The sequence below is a fragment of the Pseudophryne corroboree genome, chromosome 10 (assembly GCF_028390025.1).
Source record: "Pseudophryne corroboree isolate aPseCor3 chromosome 10, aPseCor3.hap2, whole genome shotgun sequence".
Lineage (NCBI taxonomy): Eukaryota > Metazoa > Chordata > Amphibia > Anura > Myobatrachidae > Pseudophryne > Pseudophryne corroboree.
This window is the reverse complement of record NC_086453.1, coordinates 111,719,274-111,744,474: the sequence shown is the minus strand read 5'-3', so window position 1 is coordinate 111,744,474 and position 25,201 is coordinate 111,719,274. Positions and strand designations below refer to the sequence as shown.

The following is a 25,201-nucleotide window of genomic DNA, read 5'->3' as shown; positions in this document are numbered from 1 at the left end:
TAATTCTATAATAGCTGGAGGGCCGATTATTGCTCTCCTTACTCCTACAGCAAAGTAGTACGGTGCAAATATTAGCATTTAAATACTTATACAATGATGATGCACCATTTGCTCATGGGCTAGATCAGTGGTTCTCAAACTCGGTCCTCAGGACCCCACACGGTTCACGTTTTCCATGTCACCCAGCAGCTGCACTGTGTATCACCAACTGTCACATTTTAAAAATCTACAGGTGACCTGCAAAACATGAACCGTGTGGGGTCCTGAGGATCGAGTTTGAGAACCTGTGGGCTAGATCATATATATAATGTACCATTGGCATCAATTGATTATCTCAGCCCATATTAATTTAGTCAGAAAGCCAGCGAAGATCTCCAGATGTTGTCTTAGGTGCCTGTCATGTACACAACTATTCAAATCAATTGAATGCACTGTTTGATAGCAAAGTGTGAATTGGCTCCGCAGCAGTCATTATGACAGAAATAGGTCATAGCATTACATCTTGTAAACTTGCGGCACAAAAGATAATCCACTACATGCCAGAAGCATATTGTATCTTAAACTTCAATTTGGCAAATCATTCTGTGTAAAGTGAATGATACAGTAAATGTTAAATGTATTATGTGGTCTATAGTGACATATTTTCTCTAAGGCTGTGAAGACTTTTTGAATATAAAAAATGTTCAGATGAGAGTTTGTGTCTTCTTTTCACAAGTGTGTCACTGAAGGACTATACAGTAGATACAAAATCAATAGGTACAAGGTACATTCAAATATTCAATATCAGTTCTTTTTTCCTCCCAGTTTCTGCTAGAACACAAAAGATCATGTTCTCAAGTCATTAAAAATAGCAATTCCGGTAGCATATCATATGTTACTCGCTGATCTCTAGGAGCAACCTTCCCATGTTCCATTTTGTTAATTGATTCAAGGTCCTTACACAAGCCAAGACCTCACAAATCGTTTAGCGTACCTCCAGCTAATGGATTTTATTATTTGGTTGCATTTTTTTCAGTTATTGGACACTACACAGGAATATCAATTCTATTGATAATAAAATGCTGTACTATTGAGTGACCTTTAGAAATCAATTGCTTATGTATTTATCAAACCAACCAGCGACTTCCAGCACTTCAAACTAAGAATAAATATACAGTATATAAACATTGTTATTCACCATGCTGAATATTATACTACAAGTAAATCATTTGACAAAGTTTCATTATTGACTTTAAAAAAAAAAAAAAAAGGGCAATGTAGGCAAGTTGGTGATTTGGGGGGGGGGGGGGGGGGACATTCAGGCAGGGCCGGATTAAGCCTTGGTGGTGCCCAGGGCATTTATGACAGGGGGGCCCCTGTGGGAGGGGGAGTGTATATTAGATTGTGCATACCTCCCAACATGACCCATTCCAGGAGGGACAAAATGCTTTCTACCTGGACTTACCTCTTAATATATGATTGCAAACACCTGTGTTGAAATATTTAATTGATATGAAAGGTGTTTCAACACAGGTGATTCAATAGTAACTTAAGAAGGAAGTCCAGGTAGAGAGCATTTGGTCCCTCCTGGAATTGGTCATGTTGAAATGTATGGATTGTGTACATTAAATATAAACCAATGGTGTATATTAGATTTAAACTAATAGTTTAATAATGCCTGGATACTGTTTATAGCACCACCTAATTGAAAGACAACTATTTTAGAAAATTGCTGTAGTGGAACAATGACAACTTAAATAATCTGAAAACACGCATGGAAAAATAAAATCTAGAATTTATTTTGTCACATGCAAAAATAGCAGCCTCTGTACTGCTGCTTACATACTGGGACAGGACTCATGTGCACTGTTCATGTGTGTCTCTCCCTAGACCAGTGATTTCCAAACTTTTTGGAATCACGGCACCCTAGAATATCAGAATTTTTTCACGGCACCCCTAGGCCAAAAATTTTGTATTGAGAAATTTAGAAAGAAATATTACATTAAGTAGATTGCGTTTATATGTCATCCTTAGGGTCAATTGTGTGGTGAGGGACAAGATTTGCATCTGTTTGGCCACATATTTTATGACTGGCAGCCACCAGCACTGGTTTTGCCTATTATATTGACCATGAATAATTTGAATTGGTCCTGGGCCACCAACCCAGGGCACCCCTGCAAGTGTCCCGAGGCACCCCAGGGAGCCACGTCACACAGCTTGGGAACCTCTGCCCTAGACTCTCATTAGATAACAGATTACACAGGACTCAGACACCCAGGTGGGGAAGAATAGAAGCTTGGTTCCCTGTGTCACTTACAGCCCTCTATACCCTACTGTCTCTCTACTGGTCAGAAAGTTCCATCAGTAGCTCATGGAATCTGATACTCCTGTGTGTCTGCCTGCACTGCATACTGTCCTGCTCGCATTCTGGCTGCCTGGTTCTGCTGCTGCATAATAGGGAATGCTAGTGATGTCAGTGTGATCTGTCCCAGTGGGGGCCTCTTGACAAAGGATGGCCCGGGGTACAGTATGCCCTGCATCCACCTTTTAATATGGCTATGCATTCAGGTGCTGTTGGATTTGCTGTTGCTACTGCTACATTGGAAGCAGCAGTGATAGCCCTGTATGTAAATGCAGCAGGAGGCGTCTATTACATGCAGATGCCTCCTGCTGCACTAGTGATCTGAGCTGTGTCCTAGGATGCAGCATTGGATCAACGCACCCACCATTGGGCGGCTTGCAGCACAAGCCCCCCGTCACAGAGGCCTGGATATCTCTTTCCTACGATAGAGATTTCTGGCCTCTTCCCAACCCTATAAACAGCAGCAACATGCCTCCATCGCTGCCCAACCCCCCACCCCCCAAAATGGCATCAGACTGTCAATCAATGACAGTCTGATGCCAGCCTGCGTTCTATGCCACAGGACCCATTCGCGCACATGCACAATGGGTCCTGCACTTGCACAAAGTACTGAAAATCTGTACTTTGCGCTGATGGACTCAGGTTAGTGGTTGCTATTATGCAGATCCTACAGATCACTGATGATGATGATGAGGATTCCACTACAGTTTCTAAGAAATCTGATAAGATTAAACGTCAGAAGGTAACTAAAACATTATTACCGCATTCTGACCATTTAGTAGACATACGTCAAGAACCCTGGTCTTCACTAGGAAAGAAATTCTCCCTATTGAAAAAGATGGTAGCTCGTTATCCTCTCCCTTCTGAGTTATGTAACAAGTGGGAAAATTCACCGCCGGTGGATTCCCATGTCACCCGTCTCGTGGTGTCATCTACTCTGCCTGTCACCACTGCCACCTCATTGAATGAACCGACAGATCAGCATATGGAGGGATGCCTGAAGTCTATTTACTCCCTTACAGGTACTATACATGGACCCACTATAGTAGCCTCTTGGGCTGCAAAAGGAATTGAAGCATGGGTTCAGGCAACAGAGGAAGAGCTGCCTCAGGATATATTGGACATTACCAGACAGTACCTGTTTCACATTACCACCGCCGCCCATTACATTCAGGAGGCATCCTATGAGGCAGGTGTATTTTGGCGGCCAAGGCACCGACTACATCCATCCTGGCTCGCCGTATTCTTTGGTTGAGGTCGTGGAAGGTGGACCTGGACTCCAAAAAGACCTTGGAGGTATTCCCTTTTAAGGAAGACATCCTATTTGGGTAAGATCTTAATAAGATTGTGACTGACTTAGCGGCTGCTAAGACTGCATTTCTCCCAAATACTAATCCTTCTGCACAGAAGGCAAAAGGTACCACTTTTCGTTCCATTTGGCCTCAAGGGAAAGCAAAAGGTCAGGCATTCCCGAGACAATCTCATGCTCCCAAAACCACCAAGCCCAAGGCAAAACAATCCTGGGCCACCTGTCAGCCTGCTTCTAAACATGACAAACCTGCTGCATGACAGGGTGGGCCTCCCCCTGGGGGACTCCAGGGAGGGAGGCCGGCTTCTGAGATTCACCAAGGCCTGGTTAAAGACCACTTCAGGTGCATGGGTGCGAGAAGTTGTCTCGCACAGGTACGCAGTCTCTTTCAAGAGATGTCCCCCTTGCCAGTTCTGCGCAATGGTTATCCCTTCGGATCCGTTGAGGGCGCAAGCTCTACAAATGGTTGTGCGTTCCCTCCTGGATACAGGAGTGGTAGTGCCGATACCTCTGTCCCAGAAAGGCAGAGGATACTACTCGGCCCTGTTTCTTGTTCCGAAGCCAAATGGGTCTTTCCGGCCTATACTCAACCTCAAATCACTGAACAAGTTTGTGAGAGTGTCCAAGTTCCATATGGAAGCTCTGCGCTCAATTGTTCTGGCCATGGAACCCAGAAACTATATGGTATCTCTGGATATACAAGATGCTTACCTGCATATACCTATTGCCATATCGCATAAGCAATATCTGCGGTTTGCTATTGGCAACCTTTACTATCAATTTCAGGCTCTGCCGTTTGGACTGGCCATGGCCCTCGGATCTTCACCAAGGTTATGGCCGTGATGATGGCTCATCTCCGTCGCCAGGGAGTCAGGATCCTGCCGTATCTGGACGACTTGCTGATTCTGGCAAACTCCCACGATGTCCTCCTCAGTCTACAACTGATGGTAAATTTCCTACAAGCCCAAGGGTGGCTCATCAACTGGAAGAAGTCCTCGCTGGTCCCTGCTCGGAGCATGGTGCACCTGGGGGCACTGCTGGACACACACAGTCAATGGCTGCTTCTGTCTTCAGAGAAGGCTCTGAAACTTCAGTACAGGATCAGATACTTCCTCTTTCACCCAAGAGTGTCGATACACTCGGCGATGCAAGTACTAGGCCTCATGATGTCGGCGTTCGACATGGTAGATTATGCTCAATTTCATTCCTGCCCTCTACAGATGTTAATTCTTTCCAAGTGGGACGGATTGCCTCTTCGGATCAGGTCTCACATGATCTTCTTGACTCCGGCGGTTCGTCTGTCGCTGACTTGGTGGCTACAGGACCAGCAGTTGAGCAGGGGTCGTCCCTTCTGGATCCCCCAACTGGGTCCTACTGACTACTTATGCCAGTCTGATGAGTTGGGGTGCAGTGTTGGAGCAACACTCTTTCCAGGGGGTGTAGTATGTCTTACCGGCGGTCAGGAGACCGCCGGTCAGCATACCAGCGCCAGGATCCCGGCAGCATACCGATGTCGGGATCCCGGCGACGAGGGGCGAGTGCAGCGGTCGCCATGGGTTCTATTCCCACTCTATGGGTGTCGTGGATACCCACGAGTGGAAATTGTCCCTGTTGGTCGGCATGCCGACCATCGGGATAGTGAGGGGGCGGGATGTCGGTGGAGGTCATGTGACCGTCGGTCTCCCGACCGCCGGTCACATGAATACTACCCTTTCCAGGGTCCGTGGACCATGGAGGAATCACTCAATTCAAGTTGCAGAGACAGGTGGTGCTTCTGTTTAAGGGGTCAAAATGCATGGTCATACACTGTATACGCCGCTGAAGAAGTCCCAGACATTAAATAAAAACAAAATGCATTGGAATGATGTATGGAACCTCACTCATCAAGGCATATATCAGATTAGCATATTTTGACTTTTTTACTGTACAAGTCTATAATTATATTTTCATGTAGAATAAATTAATTCTATATAAATATAACAGTATTTTTTCTTTTTTTTTATTCTTCAGTATGAACTCTGAAGTCTGGATCTTGGCTATGATTACATTTGATGTGATCTATTAAAACAATAATTCAGTATGAATATATTTGTAGTTGCGGTATTTGTATTTTGGCCCTCATTCCGAGTTGTTCGCTCGTTCTTTTTCATCGCATCGCAGTGAAAATCCGCTTAGTACGCATGCGCAAAGTTCGCACTGCGACTGCGCCAAGTAACTTTACTATGAAGAAAGTATTTTTACTCACGGCTTTTTCTTCGCTCCGGCGATCGTAATGTGATTGACAGGAAATGGGTGTTACTGGGCGGAAACACGGCGTTTCAGGGGCGTGTGGCTGAAAACGCTACCGTTTCCGGAAAAAACGCAGGAGTGGCCGGAGAAACGGTGGGAGTGCCTGGGCGAACGCTGGGTGTGTTTGTGACGTCAACCAGGAACGACAAGCACTGAACTGATCGCACAGGCAGAGTAAGTCTGGAGCTACTCAGAAACTGCTAAGTAGTTAGTAATCGCAATATTGCGAATACATCGGTCGCAATTTTAAGAAGCTAAGATTCACTCCCAGTAGGCGGCGGCTTAGCGTGTGTAACTCTGCTAAATTCGCCTTGCGACCGATCAACTCGGAATGAGGGCCTTTGTGTTTATACACAGTTTGAAGTGCTTTATCATGATTGGTGGTGTTTTTTTATTTATAGTTTCTAATTTTCTCTTTCATCACAATTCATGGCACAGGAGCACAGTATTGTACCACCAGTATTACACTGTATTACTTTTTCTTTATATGGTTCATATTCTGTCATATGTGTAGTTATAGATGGATATATAGAGACGTAGCCACGCTCATAGGGGGTAATTCCAAGTTGATCGCAGCAGAATTTTTTTTAGCAGTTGGGCAAAACCATGTGCACTGCAGGGGGGGGCAGATATAACATGTGCAGAGAGAGATAGATTTGGGTGTGGTGAGTTCAATCTGCAATCTAAAATGCAGTGTAAAAATAAAGCAGCCAGTATTTACCCTGCACAGAAACAAAATAACCCACACAAATCTAACTCTTTCTGCAAATGTTATATCTGCCCCCCCTGCAGTGCACATGGTTTTGCCCAACTGCTAAAAAATTTCCTGCTGCGATCAACTTGGAATTACCCCCATAGTGGCTACATCTCGGAGAAGTCATGAGCGCGTCCAAAGTGCAGGATTTTAAGAATGTCTGTTTTTTAAAAAAAAAGTAAATATTAAACACACAGTATAAATAACATTGTAGATAGCTGAATACCAGTGCTTCGCTACGGGATGAGGATGGCAAATTATAATGATAGTTGTTTGTTAATTTACGTTGGTTGGAGATCTAATATATAGGCAGATCTTGCTTCACTGACGCACTTTGTGCAGTGGCTGGACCCCTTTTTTGGTCCCCCAAGGGACCCTGCTCTTCCCACTATATAACTCTCAGTCTGTAGCTTCCTGCTGCCTCCATTCCCCTCCTCACATCATGTCAGTGCCCCTGTGAAATTATCAATTTTTTTTACAGTTTCTTATATAGCGCAGCACATTATGTATCTCCTGATATTCTCTGTGCTGCTGGGGGACCATGCTACTTCAACTATATAACTGTCAGTGTGTGGGTTTGTGCTACCTGCATTCCCCTCCTCACATCATATCACTGGCCCTGTCACATGCAGCCCTGTCATCACTGACATATCAATGATATCATGCATGTCCTGATATAGTCTGTGCTGCTGGCCCTCCCCTAGGGGTGCTAGTGGTGTGTTACCCTTACAGTGTTTGTTCCCAGAGTGTAAGTCATATGTGTAGCAAGTTTGGTGTAAATTGCTCCAGGCATTCCAGAGTTATGCTGTCTGCTGAAAAACTCTGTGCTGCTGCCTCACCGCTAGGGGTGATAGGGGTGTCTGACCCCCACAGTGTTTGTTGCCAGATTGTAAGGCATATGTGTACCAATTTTTGAGTACATTGCTCCAGCAATTCCGGAGTTATGCAGTCTCCTGATATACTCTGTGCTGCTGTCTGCCCCCCTAGGGGTGCTAGGGATTTCAAATTGTTTTAGTTGCCTCTGCCGTATTTTAATACGCTTGTATGTAAAATTTCACGATCTTCACTTGTAAACTGTGGATTTGTATAGAAAGACAGAAGGACAAATTCTAATTTTTATATATTTTATTTATATATATATATATATATATATATATATATGCAACCAAGGTCCGGCACTCCCAGATTAATTAGCTGTGCTGGTGCACTCACAGTCGAGATGATAATGTAGAAATCAAAGGTGCGGCACTCGTGCTGTATAATCCAAATAAATACACGGAGAACGTCCTGCTTTTCAACATTTCAATTTCTTATTCAAAGTGTCATCAGGAAATACAGACAAACATTGAAACATACCTTTTATACATGTACATAACCAGTGAAGTGATCAGGTGTCCGGCGGGAAAGACGCCCACGCCACAGAACAGGTGAGCAGCAGACGTAATCCTTAACCGACAAATGAGGTCAGGATGGCGCCGGCGACAAACCATCACCATAAGGTATTATAAACATTTAAAAACAGAGCTGTGCATCAAAATACAGAATGTTACAAAAACATTTTTTAAAGATGTAATACATTGTTGCAAATTAAGCACAATGTTACATTTTTATACAAGAGATGGTAAATATGTAAACATTACTAAACAAGTGTATGAACTACACATTTATCCAAATAGATACATTGGCTTAATGAGACAGATAAATAATCAAAACTGCTTTTTCAATACCACAACAAAACGATCATATAGACCGCTTGTCAATTTGATGAACAACACTTGCTAGATATCTAATGGGCCCTACAGAGTAGGCGACCCGCCGCTGAGCTGCCCGACCGCCGATACTGCAGATGGGCGACCCAGCGGCGGGTGGGAGGTGACGAGCACTCCCCCTGTCACCCGGCGCCATAGCACTGCATGCTAATATGGACAATCTCATCCATATTGGCTTGCATGCATAAGCGACGGGGCACCAACAATTAACGAGCGCGGGGCCGCGCATCGATAAATCATTGGTGCCTACACACTGCACGATATGAATGAGTTCTCGTTCATTAATGAATGAGAACGGTCATATCGTGCAGTGTTTTCTGCCAGTGTGTAGGGCCCTTAAGCCATTCATGTGTTGCATAAAAGAGATTACACTACCCTATAGGAATCTGGAAAATAGAAACTAATTGTATATCAGTCATTAAAGTCACCACAAGCTACAATACAAGATGTTTTAATTTAAACCATGAGGTGCGATGATGTTTAGCCGGTGTATCCAGCGAGCCTCACACCTTAATAACTGTAAAGATCTGTTACCCCCTCCCCCCCACCCGTATTGTAGGAACAATAGTGTCAATCATCCTATAGCAGAGGCTAGTAAGAGGATGATGAAAATCACAGAAGTGGCGCACCACTGCCTTGTCGCTTGTGCCTGTGTTTAATGCTGCACGGATGGCTGCGCGGTGGTTACCCATATGTTCTTTGAATTTTGTTTCAGTTTTGCCAATGTAGCACAAGCCACAAGGGCAAAGAGTGTGATATACTACATAACTCGAGTTACATGTAAAAAGGTGGCGGATTTTAAACGGTTTACCCGTATGGGGCTGGTAAAAAGTGTCCCCCGTTAAGAGGAACTGGCATGTGACACAGCCAAAACGAGTATGGCAAAACAGCCCAGATTTAACTGGCTGTCTTGATGTATTAAGGCCCATACACACTGGTCGATATATCGGGCGTTCTCTTGAACCGCCGATATATCGCGGGTCCGTCGGCCAGTGTGTACGGCCGATACGTCTGTGAACTCCGTCGTTCACAGACGTATCGCGTCGGCTGCGCAGCACAGCCGACGCCCAATTTATCTACCGATATATTGGCGCGTTGCTGTGTGTGTACGGGGTGGTCGGCCGACCGCCCGTACACATGCTGCGGCGGCCGGCGGTGATTGACAGCGGAACTGGGCAGGCGTGTGTACACGCCCGCCCAGTTCATGACGTCAGTCCCCGACGGATCGGGCAGTGTGTATGCACAGCACACTGCCCGATCCGTCCATAGATATATCTGCAGATCAATTGATCTGCAGATATATCTATTAGTGTGTACCCACCTTAAGTCTTAACCTATGTGTCCTTAAGACTTCGGCCTCGAGAATAACAGGGCATGATTGTATGTTTATCAAGGTGTAGCGCAGGGTCGCTTTGTATCCCTGGCCAATGCTTCCTTCTGACATTTTTAATAGTAGCCGAAGAGGTATGGTATTTATTGACCCAAGCTCCTGAGATCATCTACAGGGATCTATTACGTGTTAAGGATAGATAGATTAGATAGATTAGATAGATTAGATAGACTAGATAGATTAGATAGATAGATAGATAGATAGATAGATAGATAGATAGATAGATAGATAGATAGATAGATAGATAGATGGCCATGTACTTGGCTGCACCAGGGAACTGTCAGGAGCTGAATCTCCATGTACACCACAATCCATTCCTGGTTACTTAGTCCTGCACTGAACATTTACTGGGACACCATATGACATCTCTTACCCGTGTCAAAGTTGCCAGCAAAACGTTGCCTATTCCTTTTACGTGCATACCATCATTTTAAAGAAATATTGAAATTCTCCTTGTTTTGTCTGTTTGCCAATGTAGGTGTATGAACATCACAGTATGAAGATATACATCATTCAGAAAAGACTCACATCTATTGAAGTGAAATGCCATACAGTATAACACTTTTCTGCTCCTCCTACAACTATAAAAGCACAGTTTTCTCATGTAGTACTGTACCTGCTTTCCTTCCATGCTCACTCTTAATGGGGGCAGAAAAGGGTCAAAGATGATTTGACTGGTGTTAATGTTAATCGGTGATTGTCGCTTGCCGATGGTACATAAATTCCATGCAGAGTTCACCAGACCCCAGAATGCTGGACCTAAAGTAAACAGGAATAATAATGCTAAATCACTTGGTAAAACAATGTGTTTTAATGCAATAGCTTCCAATCTGCACGTATCACCATGAGTACACATTTTAAATTAAAAATACATGAATTCTACCTCTCTGCCTGTTACCGATACAAGTTTTTGTAGCTATTAACTTTTTTTATTCTGTCTACATTCTTACACCTGGCATTTCTTGGCAGCTACTAGTTGCATCCATGTTCAGTATAGGGGAAGAACACAGGTTCAGAAGCATTTTACCACAATCAATACATGGCAAGGATGCAATAACAAGGTGGCAGGTGGGGCACAATCTGGCTTCTGGAGCCATGTAGGATGGGCTCCCAGCGCATGGGAAACACAGAGACACAGAGTGCGATGGCGTGCTGAATGACGACGCAGGGGGAGGTGATGGTGTGCTGAATGACGTCACAGGGGGAGATGATGGTGTGCTGAATGGCGTCGCAGGGGGAGGTGATGGTGTGGCTGAGAGATGATGCAAGGGATGGTGATGGTGGGACAGATGACACGAGAGGGAGATGATGGTGTGGCTGAGAGACGCAGGGGGCAGGATGTGAGTCTTGTTGAACCGCTGTTGTATGATGCTGACCTTATTAATATTCCTACACAAACAGGCATCTTCTGAATGATGGGATCTCCTACATGAATAGTGACTAACAACTGAAGACGCCGTCTGCCTTAGAGGATACATTTCTTCAGAGGTTCCTATTGTGAGAAACCATCATACAGGTAAGGTGCATGTTGAATTGAAAAGAATGTTCCCAGTGTGACGTGAAACAGGTGGCGTGACATGTTGACACGTCCTATTTTCAGTGGCCACGTCCCTTCTGGTATGTGACCACGGCCATTTTTTTCGGCACACAGTTTCTTTGTAGACCTTTTTTTTTTTTAGGGGGGGGGGGGGGGGGCACTCCTAATCTTGCCCTGGGCTCTAAAAACCACCCTAGTTATGCCTCTGGTCTACGGTCTTCAATGTTGCCCATTTCTTTGTGCTTCAGTGATGAGAAATACAGGCAGTTGCCTATCTATCATGCAATACCATTAGGGAGGTGCCTGACTGACTCCATTATTTTCTGCAGCAGGAAAACAACCCCAAACATACAGCCAATGTCAATATCTTCAGTGTAAAGAAGAACAAGGAGTCCTGGAGTGATGATATGGAACCTTGATCTCAACATCATAGAGTCTGTCTGTCTGAAGAGACAGAAGAATCTGTCCAAGCCTACATCTGTGGAAGATCTCTGGTTAGTTCTCAAATTTTTTTGGAACAACCTCCCTGCTGAGTTCCTTCAAAAACCGTGTGCAAGTGTACCTAGAAGAACTGATGCTGTTTTGAAGGCAAAGGGTGGTAACAGCAAATATGGATTTGATTTAGATTTATCTTCTGTTTTTTCACTTCTTTTTTTGAGAGCATTATTGTTTGCAGCATTTTTCCACACTTGCCTAAAACTTTTGCACAGTACTGTATATCATAACCGGAAGAACTATCATACAAGACCAAGTTTGAAGCAGGATCATTATACAGGATCAGTCAGTACTAAGAAATTTAAGCAGAGATACAGGAGTGCTGTAACGAGGCACAATAATCTGTCAGTCTTCTCAATTAGCTCATTAATAATATATATATATATATATATATATATATACACACACATATATATATATATATATATATATATATATATATCGGCTGCTGGACTGTGATGAGAAATGCAGATAATATTGACCATGCTGTTTGACTGCTGGGGACGATCTGAAAACGTTTGAGCAGAGAATGCAATTTTAACTCACAATAAGTTGTTTGCTGCATATATGGTAATCTGGAGAGTGCCCCTGTTTGTATCTCTATATGACACTTTGTTGTATTGCGGGTGACACCCCAGTAGATAGAATATGGAAGATGAGAGTGCGGCCTAACATGGATATGTGTGTGTGTATATATATATACACCCTCCACAAAAAGGCAGGGAGGCAGCTAGTAGTGATTAGGTACAGTTCTGGAAATGAAACTGGACATGCTCTAGGGTAGGCATTCCCAACCGCGGTCCTCAAGGCACACCAACAGTGCAGGTTTTAGTGATATCCAGACTTCAGCACAGATAGTTAAATCAAAATAACTGAGCTACTAATTAAGTGACCTGTGCCGAAGCCTGGATATCACTAAAACCAGCACTGTTAGTGTGCCTTGAGGACCGTGGTTGGGAATGACCGCTCCAGGCAAATTCATAAAAATCAACTAACAACTGAGATATACAAGTGTCCTGCTGGAAATAACCATTTTTTCCAATACCACAAGACCGGGTCTAATTTTAAAAAACACATTTTATAAATGATTCCTCAACACTGATTGGTTGCCATGGGCAACGTCTCCACTTGCTCACTTCTCCACACTTTTCACTGGGCCAGACTCAACAATAGCATAAATCCATATGCATTTTCTTTTTACATATGCACAATTCTGTCTGGGAATTGTATTTCTTAGCAAACCAGCAATACTTACCAGCGTTGTCTGCACTGAAAATGAGCAACGGTCAATATTTTTTTTAAGTTTCTATGGTGGAAAATATGCAAATTTGTAATGCGCATGTGCAGAAAAAGGCGTATGCATTTCAGGTACTTGCACTTCTTTATGCTTGGAAAGAGAATGGAAGGGGCATGCAAATACAGATTGAGTGCAATAATGGCGTGTTCCTGGAATTGCATACTGGGGCAGGCAGTCAGACACAGAGATAGTCACCACAGTAGCCAGCTGCTTCTGATTGGCTGATTCTAGAATCATAATTCAGCTTTCATGTTTGTGTTTCTATTGATCTAAATAAATATACATAATACAGTATATACTTAGTTTGCCAAAGCATCATTTTGAAGGTGTATTTGCAAAAAATTTTTTGCTACTTTCATAAGTAACCCGACAAGGAAAATTATATCTGTTAAGTTATGTGTTCAAAATTGAAATCAAACCTTTTTTTAATTATTTGCTGTCATAACAAATGTAAAAAAAAAACCTTTCTTGTGCTTATGACCTAAATAGGTTTAAGTGTATGTGCAGTTCGGTTCTCCAGAAATCCAAATTCACCCACATTTTGTGGATCCAAGCCAGGATCTCTAGAGAAGATCCAAACGGAAGTGAATCACAAGTCAGATCTTCTGTGGTTCGGAATTTGGATTGCAAAAATAACATGATTTTAGCTTTGTTTTTTTATCTGGATCCAAAACCAAAACCAGTGAGGTGTTTTTTTGCAAGAAAAACAAAAATCAACACCCTCTGACAAATTAGAACCAAAACCAAGTCCAAAACCAGCAAAAATGGGCCTACGCACATCCCTAATGTATATACAAAATCCTGTCACTGGGGGCAGAGATAGATGTACATTACAGTATATTAACATATTACTTATGTGTATTAATAAATCATTTTTAAGTGTGAACTTTTAAACTTACGGTTTTTGACACATTTTCATCCAACTCAGTATAAACGCTGCAGTGTTTGTCTTCATCACAGTGACAGAACTCACACAGTAAAGGGATTCACACAGTCTGTAATTGTTAATGACCAATCTTTTGAAGTATTATAATAAATGACATGGATTTTGAAAACATTTTTCTTTCTGAGAAATTCATAATGATACTGTATATTCCCATGACTGGGTATGGTGAGATTTCTAAGCACAAGTTTATAGGAGTTGTCCAGGCTGGGCAACATGAGCTGCAGTAATTATCTCACTTGAGCTCCTTGAGCTCCAGAATCAACTGTCAGAGCTTCAACTCTCTTCCCTCATCTGAACAATGTTCAGAGTAAACTGTCACTGCTGAAACTATCTCTGCTAATCTTCTGGATGTCCGAAATTAATTGTCCTGGCTGCGGTTATTATGTTTAGCAACTGGATCATGTGTCAACTGTCATTGCTGCTTCTCTATCTGTTCATGTGGTCAATGTCATGGGTCAGATATAGCAGCAACTTTCTGCGCTCAGCTGCTGAATTCCATAAGTATTAAATATGTTATTTAAAAAGAGATTATTTGGTTAGAGTAGTGAAGGGGTAGGGCTTACTTTTGCCAGCAAAATGAGGACTGCTGAAGCTCAAATAATTCATAGACAGAAGAACAGGACCTATGAAAAGTATACATGGTGATTTTGTGTCACTTTTCATGTGACTGTAGTGATTTAAAAACAGAATTTTTAAATATTAAGACAGCAATTGGAATTTAAACTGTAGTGAAATATCTGAAGCCGAGGCAAATTTAGAAGTCAGACTGCCCCTAGACGCATCACTGGCCTACCCGCCCCATTATCCCCCCACCCCCCCGCGCACCTTCACAAATGCCCTCAAATTCTGTAATGACAGCAGTAAAGCATAGCTGTAGAGCCACCCAGTAGCATTGTAGGCAGTTCTGCATGGATATCATGATAGAGAGCAGTGGCGGCTCTAGAGGTGGGGCTGCAGCGCAGTTCAAAATTCAAATATGGGAGCCACACCAACTGCCAGTGTGTCCCAGCCAGCAATGTTTGCCAGCGTTTTAAATGGCAGTTGGTGTGGCTCCCCTATTTGAATTTTGGACTGCACTGCAGCTCCACCCCTGGAGCCACCACTGATAGACTGTCACTGTCGGCACAATCTCCCAGCAGACACTATTAGGCAAGTAGTCCCAAATTCCTCGCACCTCCTGCATTGCATGCAATTCGACACACAAACAGCCCCCCTTCCCCCTCTAGTGCTACATGAAAAAAGGATCAACTGCCCAATGTGGGGGTGGGCAGACTGATGTGCCACCCCAAGCAGGTGGTGTCTCTTGGTTCATGCCTCTAGTTTTATTACTGTTTTGTTCCCAATTGTAAAGCACAATGGAATATGCTTACTCAATATAAGTAAGTGTTATTAATTTTACTATATATATTAGAGGTTAACTATTTTGGTTATAGATGTACATTTTAATTGGCGATCATATAGTGTCTTCTATGAAGACCATGTTAATGTTTTGATGTTTTGGATGGCTGATAACGCCACCAGTTCATGCTATGTCATACAAGTAACCTGAGGTTGTGTTTTTGTTAAAGCTAAAAAAATTTGTTGTTTTTATGGATATAAAGATTATTTATTGAAGAGATGTTTACTTATTGGGAACTGATTAATATGTCCATTAGTAGGGTTGGATAAATCCTACTTTCCCAACAGGTCTGAAATGTTGAGCGGCTCTGCATGCATCTGTTGCAATACCAGTAACAGACTAAAGGTGGCAGTGCACCATCAACATTGACAACTGCGTCATGTGTGGAACCACTTCATTACTAAAGTTGGATTTATACATTGTCCAACCCATCAACTTCACCTTTCTATCTTCTCGGGAATAAGTAGCTTGGCTGGCGTGATGTCTCTTTGATAGCTAGTAGTAGCTACCCCAGCCAAGTGGATCTCTCCTGAGAACCAGCAGCATTGTCACAATCTCATCCTTTATCACAGTTACCTTGAAGTGTTGCTTAACAGTTAAAGGGCTAGATGCATTAATGCTTGGAGAGTGATCAAATGAAAAGTGATAAACTACCAGCCAACCAACTCCTAATTGTCATTTTTCAAACAGGGCCTGTGACATCACAGTGAGGAGCTGATTGGCTGGTGCTTTTTCTCTCTCTAATTTATTACTCTCCAAGCGATGATGCATCTAGCCCAAAATATTGTTTTCTTGGAACATTTGCTCATTTGGTGAACGGTTACTTCTAGACACGGTTTCATAGGAGCATCTATGGGATTTACCAAATGACACTTCCATATCGTCTACAAATTACTTTATGGCTGGCATGGCTATTACCATACAAATACCATAACTGGTGATTTTTTAAAAGCCCAAACAGACTAATTGTGGATGCAGAGTTTATTAGATGATTATATCTAGGCTTGGTGGCATTAGTCATTATTTGGGTAGTTAAGCTTACGCTAACCCACCAAGTTAACATGGTCTGAGAGTACACGTGCTCTGCTGAGAGGAAAAATTTGATGAAGTAATTTTAATAATATAAAGTGTCTTTGGTATATAGTTGAGGGCAAATGCTATTGTCCCATTAATACTTTTGTACAGCAACCTATGTAATCAACTAGGGGCCTGATTAAGGTAACGTGTTTCATGCAGATGTGATGATGCCTGTAGTTCCTTAATGCTGCTGCCTTATTGACAGGCAGCGGTGCTGAGGTGGTGAAGGCGGGGCGTCATTCTTGAAAACGGGGACGTGCCACTACGCAGACTTCCTGGCCTTGCAGCCCCCGCTTCTGTTGGCCAGCTGTGGTAGCTGAGCTTACTCAGCTGGTCCTCTGCGTGGAACCCCAGCTTGCAACATCGGTCACAGTGCTGGGTTCACTGTCACATACAAGAGGTGTCTCTTCTACTGAGACATCTGTCCAGCTCTGAATCAGATTCTAACTAACTAACTAACTAACTAACTAACTAACTAATTAACAACTTGCATTACCATGCAAGTAAGTTGTAACATGTACAGTATTTTGATTACAAAATATACTTATTTTAATTAATAAATTTTGTATTTATGAATAACTTCCAATAATTATTAAATGTGCGTTCATTTCCACCAAGCATCTTGCTGTCTTCTGTATTTTATGTGCTGAAGAGGACATGTAAGATTATGATAAAATCTATATGGTAAGAACAGTAGACTAGTCAATATTCTGCTCCTGGGAAAATCATGGAAACTAATCTCTGCTCAGTATTAGTAAGTGACGTGCGGTGGGGTGAAGCAGGTGAGGCAGAGCCTGTCCTGTCATACTAACGTTTGTGCCAGAGGTTTGACTATACAAAATATAGGAAAAATACAAAGAATATGTTTGAAATATCTTCTTTGCATTATTCAAATCATTTTTATAGACAAAACTCTGGAGTAAAAAGTCTATGGCAGCTGGGGCAGTGCCTCACCTACCTATCTTTTCTGCTAATCTCTGATCAAAACTCACCAAATTTCCAGAAGTTTATACTGCTGCACCTGTGCATGTAAATCTGGCTCAGGTGCTAACCAGTGCCTCCTGAGCCATTTAGCTCACCGCACATCCCTATGTGACTCACTACTAGTGTAACCTCTTCCATCTGTTGGAGAACAAAAAATTAGTAGTTTTATGCTTTTATCATGTTCAATCACTGAGAATGTTTTGAAGATATACACTGAGAATACAGACATAATGAATAATGGCTTGTTTATCAGTTTTTGTTTAGAGATGGGTGACTTGATTCTTCTGATTTTTTAAATGAAAAGATTAGCTGTGGGTGTGAAGTGATGAATCAACCCGAAATGGCTAAAAATGTCTCCATAAAATAATTTCCCTGTAGCAACAGTTAAATTCCAGTACACAGAATCTAGAGAAGCCAATCATAAAGCCTCATTTATACTCCCTTATACACCGAAGCCCCGGCTCTGACCCGTGTCCAACCTGAGACACTAAGGGAGAGATTCAACTGTTTTAAAAGTCAGTTGGGAGTCTGTTTATTCCTATCTAATATACAGGAAAAAACAGACACCCAACCAACTTTTCAAACATTTGAATTCCACCCTAAATGTGGATCGGAGCCGGGAGTTCAGATTACTTACTCCTTTCACACCACCTGGATGGTCCTAGGTCATCGCCGTTAATACAGGATGCTTGGAGAAGATGTCATCTTCAAGCATCCTGAGCAAGCCAATCAGGAACCTTTTGGGCATTACTCGGGTCAGAGTCTCAGTTTGAAAGGGGTATTATATACTTATAAAATTAGAAGTGTACAGAAACCTGAGAAATAAAGGAAGCAGTGTATTTATAGCATCCTCATAACAGTGATATTGAAAGTTATGATGGAACGGAAAGTGATCAAATCATATTAGAGCTTAAATGGCTACACAAGAATTCTCTAAATGTTTTCCTTACAAATTTTGAATTCAAATTTTGAACTTCAAACTCACAACATTGTATGCTGTGTACAACTTATAACACTGCAAACTACAGACATTTAAGCCCACCAGGCAACATTTTATAGTGTACTTTAATGTCTTTGGTTTAACCTGTGAACCGTGAACCTTAATTTGGTCAAGGCAGTCAAACCCAAATTGAACCGTCCCAAAGATCATGATTGTAAACAGGTTTTGAGACAAACTGGGAAAATACTATCTAATTTCACACCGGTTGATATGAAGCACCTCTTTCTAGAACTCATGGACAGAAAGAGGTTCAGACTTACTCAGATGGCCTAACTTAATTATGATTGTGTAGATTATTGCCAGGACAAGCTTTCCAGGTGAACAAAACGATCAGATTGTGACAATGAAATGCGTTACTGCCTAATTGCTAGTTTTTGCTATCTTTTGTTATGTTGCCAAATAAGTAGTACACCATGTCCCATGGTAATGTTTTCACAAGGGAAATGATTTCATTGCAGTCTGTCAAATGCACTGACACCTTGACTGAGGCAGCACTATGAAACTTATGCTCAGGGTAGGGAAATATGCTGAAAAATAGGCTCTGTTCACAAATTAACCACTGACCATATGTTTTTATAATACATTAATAGAAAAATAATTCTTCCTTTTAATAGCCGTATGTGTATTCACAGTTGAGAACCACCCATTCCAGCTGGACATCATCAGGGTATTCTACAGCAGTGATTGAAAATATATTATTTCAGCATGAATGATCATTTAACACTGGAAAAGTTCTAGACCATCAGTGAATTCCGATTTAGTCTTCTAGCAAACACAGTTTGATTGTTCTTTACTTTTTAAATACAAACAGCAGTCCTTCATAATAAATGCAACAAAGTAAGCATCCTTAAATTTTAACAGCTTTAGGGGATGAAAATGCCCAGCCTCTTGTAAAAATGATTAATTGTAGTGAAAATCGTCTTTATTAATGATGAATGTATGAATGTATGATCTGATGGAATGCAGCTAAGTATATGGTATGCTGGCTAATAATTACCATGTATAGCATATGTCAGACACAAAACTCTGACAAACAACAAATGGATGTAAAACTACTTGGACAGCCAATGTACTATTAATAATACCAAGTATAACCAAAGTTAATAAGCTGGGATGGTGCTGATGTATTCTAATTCCTATAAAGAACTGAAATATGAATCTTTACTATATCTTCCTAAAGTTTAATAATACCGTTTGTAATTTAGACTCATTTAACAGTGATACACTGAACATATGTTTGTTTCCTTCTGCTGTAGTTCATCAATTAAAATGTAATTTATACATAAACTTTAAAAACATTGACTGTGCATAACGGCTATGCATGCTAAATGCACCATTTCTGATTTGCATACACGGGACTATTTTATAGCAAAATGCATAATATATTGTCATTGAAATTTATGTAGAATGCTCATTTGAGAATAAAAATCCCCGTTCATTAATCTATGGGGTCATGTACAGTATAAAACAGGGAGGACAGGGGTGGTATTCATGTGACCGGCGGTCAGCTGACCGACAGTCACATGACCTCCTCCACCATCCCGACGGCTCACTATCCCGATGGTCGGCATGCCGACCAACAGGGACTATTTCCTCTCGTGGGTGTCAATGACACCCATAGAGTGGGAATAGAAACCAGGGCGAATAGGAACCGCCCCTCCTCGCCGGGATCCCGGCGTCGGTATGCTGCCGGGATCCCGGCGTCGGTCAGCCGTACTACACCCGGAGGACAGTGTTCTTAAAGATAACCATATAGATTTTCTAACTAAGTTCTATTTAAATTCAATACCTTTTTACTTTTTAATTATTTAGATTTTACCCTGTAGATCTCTTGTAATGATATTGATATATGTGTTATCTTTTTCTAGCTGTGTTTATATATCAAGTATAAAATCAATGTAAAGCAATAGCAGTCGGACATCAAAATAAGTGGAAAGCAGCAACCACACCTGGATTGTTAGGGAACCAGATGGTAATAAATGAAAATGCACTATATGAATACAGAAAAATAAGCATTGTTGTCAGGGCTTATCTTTGTCAGTACTATAGTGCAGCACAAATCTTACAAAATAGAAATATGAGGCATTGCATTGAGTGCACAGGATTTTATCTGCATTTCAGTAATGTCTGAGCCATAGACATTGGTGTAGGTGCTCACGAAAATGATGGGTAGATGATGGATTGCAAGCTTAAATGTTTGATCAAAATATGAATCAATACCACAGTATTTTATTCTGTTAGATATATTCAGATTTGTGCTGACAAGGGTAAGCGCTGGCTCCAATTGTTCCTTTTTACCAAAATAAATGCATCAAGTCTTTGTTTTCCACATAGAAAATCTTGCTGCTTCCTTTTGTCAGAACATATTGCCGTTGTAATGATGATAAAGTAATGCATCAACATTGAGAAACAGAGGAGCTAATGCATAGTGTGCAAACATATGGGTGAGAACACAGACGTCAAATGCATTCATCTAAAATACCCAATAGCATGTATTATTATTATTATTATTATTATTATTACTATTACTATTCTTCTTCTTCTTACTGTTATTACTATTATTCATAATAATAATAATAATAATAATAATAATAATAATATAATCGTTATTAAGCTTTATATGGTGACACCAAGGGTTAAAAGCATTTTGTAGATTTTCTTTTTTATAGCACTTTATTGTTATGTGTAATAATGATTGAATAACATGGGTGACAACATGTGAACAGATTTTGAGAATTATCTTCTCAGCACAGAGTATTTATCCTTCTATGCACCATATTGAAGATCACCTTGGAAAAAGAAACCTACCGCTCAATTTGTAACATAACAGTGGACAGAACGCTTATTTGTCAGCTCATCAGGAAGAGAGAGTCTGTAAATTAGACTCACATACAGTATATAGTAGATATGTATATATTGCCAGATATTTGTTACAGGGCAGGAGATGGGGTGAGGGTTTTGCTCTCTCTCTTGTCCAGGGCACTAACATTTTTAGCTACAGCTGCGGGATTGAGATGAGGTCAAAATAAAGGCATGAGTGAGAGCCTTGAGTGAGGGATTTCTAGGCAGGAGTGATGGGTTGATAGGAACAGGGGAGTCAGTGTAGTGCCAAACAGAAAGGCAGAGGCAGAGTGGGTGGAGTGAAAGATGAGTCTGGCAGCAGTGTTAAGGATGAACTGGAGTGCAGAGAGGTGTTAGTTGGGAAATCAGGTAAGAATGTCACGATCCTGACTGTAGTTCTCGTATTCGGTGACTTACCCCTGCCATCTGTCCTGGATCCTGTGCCTTTTTGCTCACTGAGATAACAGCATGCCAATACCATGAGTTTCCTGAGTTCTTTGCCTGGATGGTAATAGTTAACGAGCTCCACCTGTGGTGATCTTCTGTGTGAGTCTGAATTCAGCAATCTGAAGTTTAGGCCTAAAAGGCCAGCATCCTGTGTTTGCAGAAGTTCAGGCTTCAGTGTTCTCTCGGCATGCTAGGCCTCGCTCCACTTCACAGCCTAGTCTAGAGTACTCACATGACAGTGACTGTTTCACCTGACCCAGAGCTGTCCAATCCTGGGCCAGCCTGAGACTCTTTGAATCACCTGACACTGCCCACCAATCACCAAGGACCAGGAAGTATAAGTCTGAAGGCTGGAGTTGGAAACGCTGCCAGTTCCTCATGTCACACACAGCTCTGTGTGAGCTTTGAAGCTGAGCTCCCTAACGGTAACCCTTGTACTTCAGTTCCTGTAAAAACTCTGTTCCTATTGATAAAGCTAAATATTTATCTTATATAAAACCCTTTATGAGGTCTAAGAACACTGTACGCTATTTACGTATGGAGTACCGTAAGGGTACGCTCGTTGCGTAGCAATCGCTTAGCCGTGGTCGAGACGCTCAAGCGTCACGTTCGCTCACGGCCAAGAGATCACAGGCAGGCACGCTATTGGCTGCTGACTAACGTAATGGTTCACTATAGCGTAACGGACACTGTATCGGGAGCGGGCTGCTCGAGCGATACAGACGCTCACGAGAATACGCTGTTGGTATCGGGCACACTCATAGGTGAGCGACTACCGTAATGCTACGCTATCAGCGTAGCGGACGCTCGAGACCACGAGGAGATCACGAGCGGCGCAGACGCTCACAATGTTAAACCTTTATATCTAAACCATAAACAATGTAATATGCTGTAAAACCTTAGTGTAGAGATAGGGTGTAGATGCAACACAGTGTAACCTTATTAACTCAAAAGCTGTTTGAGCGTCACCGACGCTCTGAGAATACTTAACACTATAAGAAATACACAGATACCGTGCTTAGGGTCCAACGCCTAATATATATATTATGAATGTTATACTTGCAAAAGAATTAATACAATACAAGTCATACACTACAATATAACATAGACTACCTAACCAGATAACTACACATGAAATACAATACAATACTATTACGTTTAAGAGAATACGAGAGAAAGAGGAGAAGAGAGAGAGAGAGAGAGAGATATGGCCCACAACAACAAGAAAGACAATATGATTGCGGAGAAAACTTACGCACAAAGGAAACGATCGCATGCGCCTCTGGACATCCAGCTCCCGATTTTCAGCAATGATAACCGTTGAAGAGTGAGAGCTGGATGTGATCGGCTTGTCTATTTATGCCCCACACACAATACAATTCAATGGTCCCTACAATCTCATTGTTCATTGGACACAGGAATTCCTCCTTGCATTATAACAAAAGGTCATAGGTTGATTCATACAGGTGGGCTGTGACGATTTCCAACTGCTCAGGTGGGTGGGAAACTAGGTTTCCCGTCGCATGGATAAGTAAGTGCAAATAATAGTATATGGACATAAACTTCTTATGTCCATAACTATTCGCATGAGCGATTAATCCGCTTCAAACCAACACCGGAATTTTGCTAATTAAATACTCTTCCGATGGATACTAAACACCACTGTATTACTCCTGTCTGACCCTTCGTATCAAACAAAGGGGGATTTCTCTGTTCATGAACATTCTACATTAACCAAACTTTCAGAATCTATCAAAGGGACCATGATCTACAAAATACATTATATAGTGAAAATATGTAACGATTGAGTCGCACGCTACGAACACATGAACTCTACCGTAAATGCACATACCGCGCGCCCGCGGGTGCCCGCAACAGCGAGTATGCGCACGCACGGGAGAGCGCACGCATGCGCAGCGCAGACCTGTGTGAGGTGCAAATATGGCAGTGTGCATCGTGATATTTTTCTGACTTTGACAGTCCACCCTTTGGCAGTCAACAATAACTGCCACCTTCTAAAACATTTCAAAAAGAGAAAAATATATGTCAGGGGTTAATACATTTACATGGTTGGGTAGGGGAGGAGAGGAGAAGGTAGGAAAGGGTATGACCTAGTGAGATAGCAGAAGCATGTGTGTATGAATCCGTGCTTGGGGGTCATGTATCATCGTGCCGTACGTGTTTTAAATCAAGCTTCGAGGCATTGCGAAGTATACATTTGAATTCCTTCTTATCCCGTGGTACGGGTCTGTGGATGGGCTGTCAAACTTTTCCGAGCTCTTTTCGGATTTTGGTTGTAACAAAATGGGGAGCACATTTTAGTTGATGATACATGAATGGGGGAATATGTGATTGCTGATATCTGTGCCTGTATTCCCTATACTATGTGTGTAATTACCTGAAGGTTGTAGAGATGGAGAAAAGACATAATTACGGTAAATGCAGTGGTATTCTATGTCAGGTAAATGTACATTTGTCGGTTGAAGTCTTGTTCGGTGTCTGTTGAATGCAGTCTTCTTTGTGCTTTTGCCCATAAGGTGCGAGCAAAAGCTTTGTCAATGTCCATAGATTTACAAAAGTGTTGGGCTAGCGTAATTTTAAAATTTCTAGGGAAACTGGGGATCTATGGCATAGTTCATCAAAAATCTGTGTATAAGGTTGTCAAAACTTCTTCTTTAATCCATCTGTTGTCTGTATATCGGCTCATCAAATTCCTCGTCCAAGTGGGTCTTTTTACCTTGGAGGAAAACGGAAAAACAGGTGAAAGAAACGGACCGTAGAAATCGCATTTTCATCACATCATTGTTTCTACATTTGGGTCATAAATCAAATCCATTGGAATTACAATTTCCTCACTCCTTAAACTCATCACCCTGGTACTTCGTTTGCACTTCGTTAAAGCCTGACCGCATCTAAATATCAAGCCAATCGTTATGATAACACCTAAGATACATAGGAGAAACTTCCCTACATCCATTATGACTCCTTGAGCCCATTCTCCTAAACCGGAGAACCAATTTCGCGGGTTCAACCATGACACCCAACCAGTCAGCTCATTACTCACAGCAGCAAGGGTGGGATTGTGTCTCCTGCGAAATTCCCACTTCAGTTGGAGAATATCGTCCATCTTTTGGTCTATGACCTCGACCGGGTCCTCGGTACTATTTGTAATATATGTGCAACATTTCACGCCGTACTGCGTTGCCAGTGTGACACAATATCCACCTGTTACTGCCGTGAGATAATTGAGAATCATTCTATGCTGAACTAGTTCTGTTTTATAAGCTTGAAGTTCTCTTCCAGTATACCTAAACGTGTCATCATAC

At 41.9% G+C, this 25,201-nt stretch overlaps 1 protein-coding gene across 2 annotated transcripts in view; it reads right to left on the bottom strand.

Annotated features, from left to right (window-relative positions):
- The window catches only part of CA11 (carbonic anhydrase 11), a 500,072-nt gene that overhangs the window by 135,252 nt on the left and 339,619 nt on the right, over positions 1-25,201 (bottom strand). For both annotated transcript variants that reach the window (XM_063942739.1, XM_063942738.1), the window contains exon 3: positions 10,469-10,611. In XM_063942739.1, the coding sequence (XP_063798809.1) occupies positions 10,469-10,611 (143 nt within the window). The remainder of the gene's footprint in view (positions 1-10,468; positions 10,612-25,201) is intronic.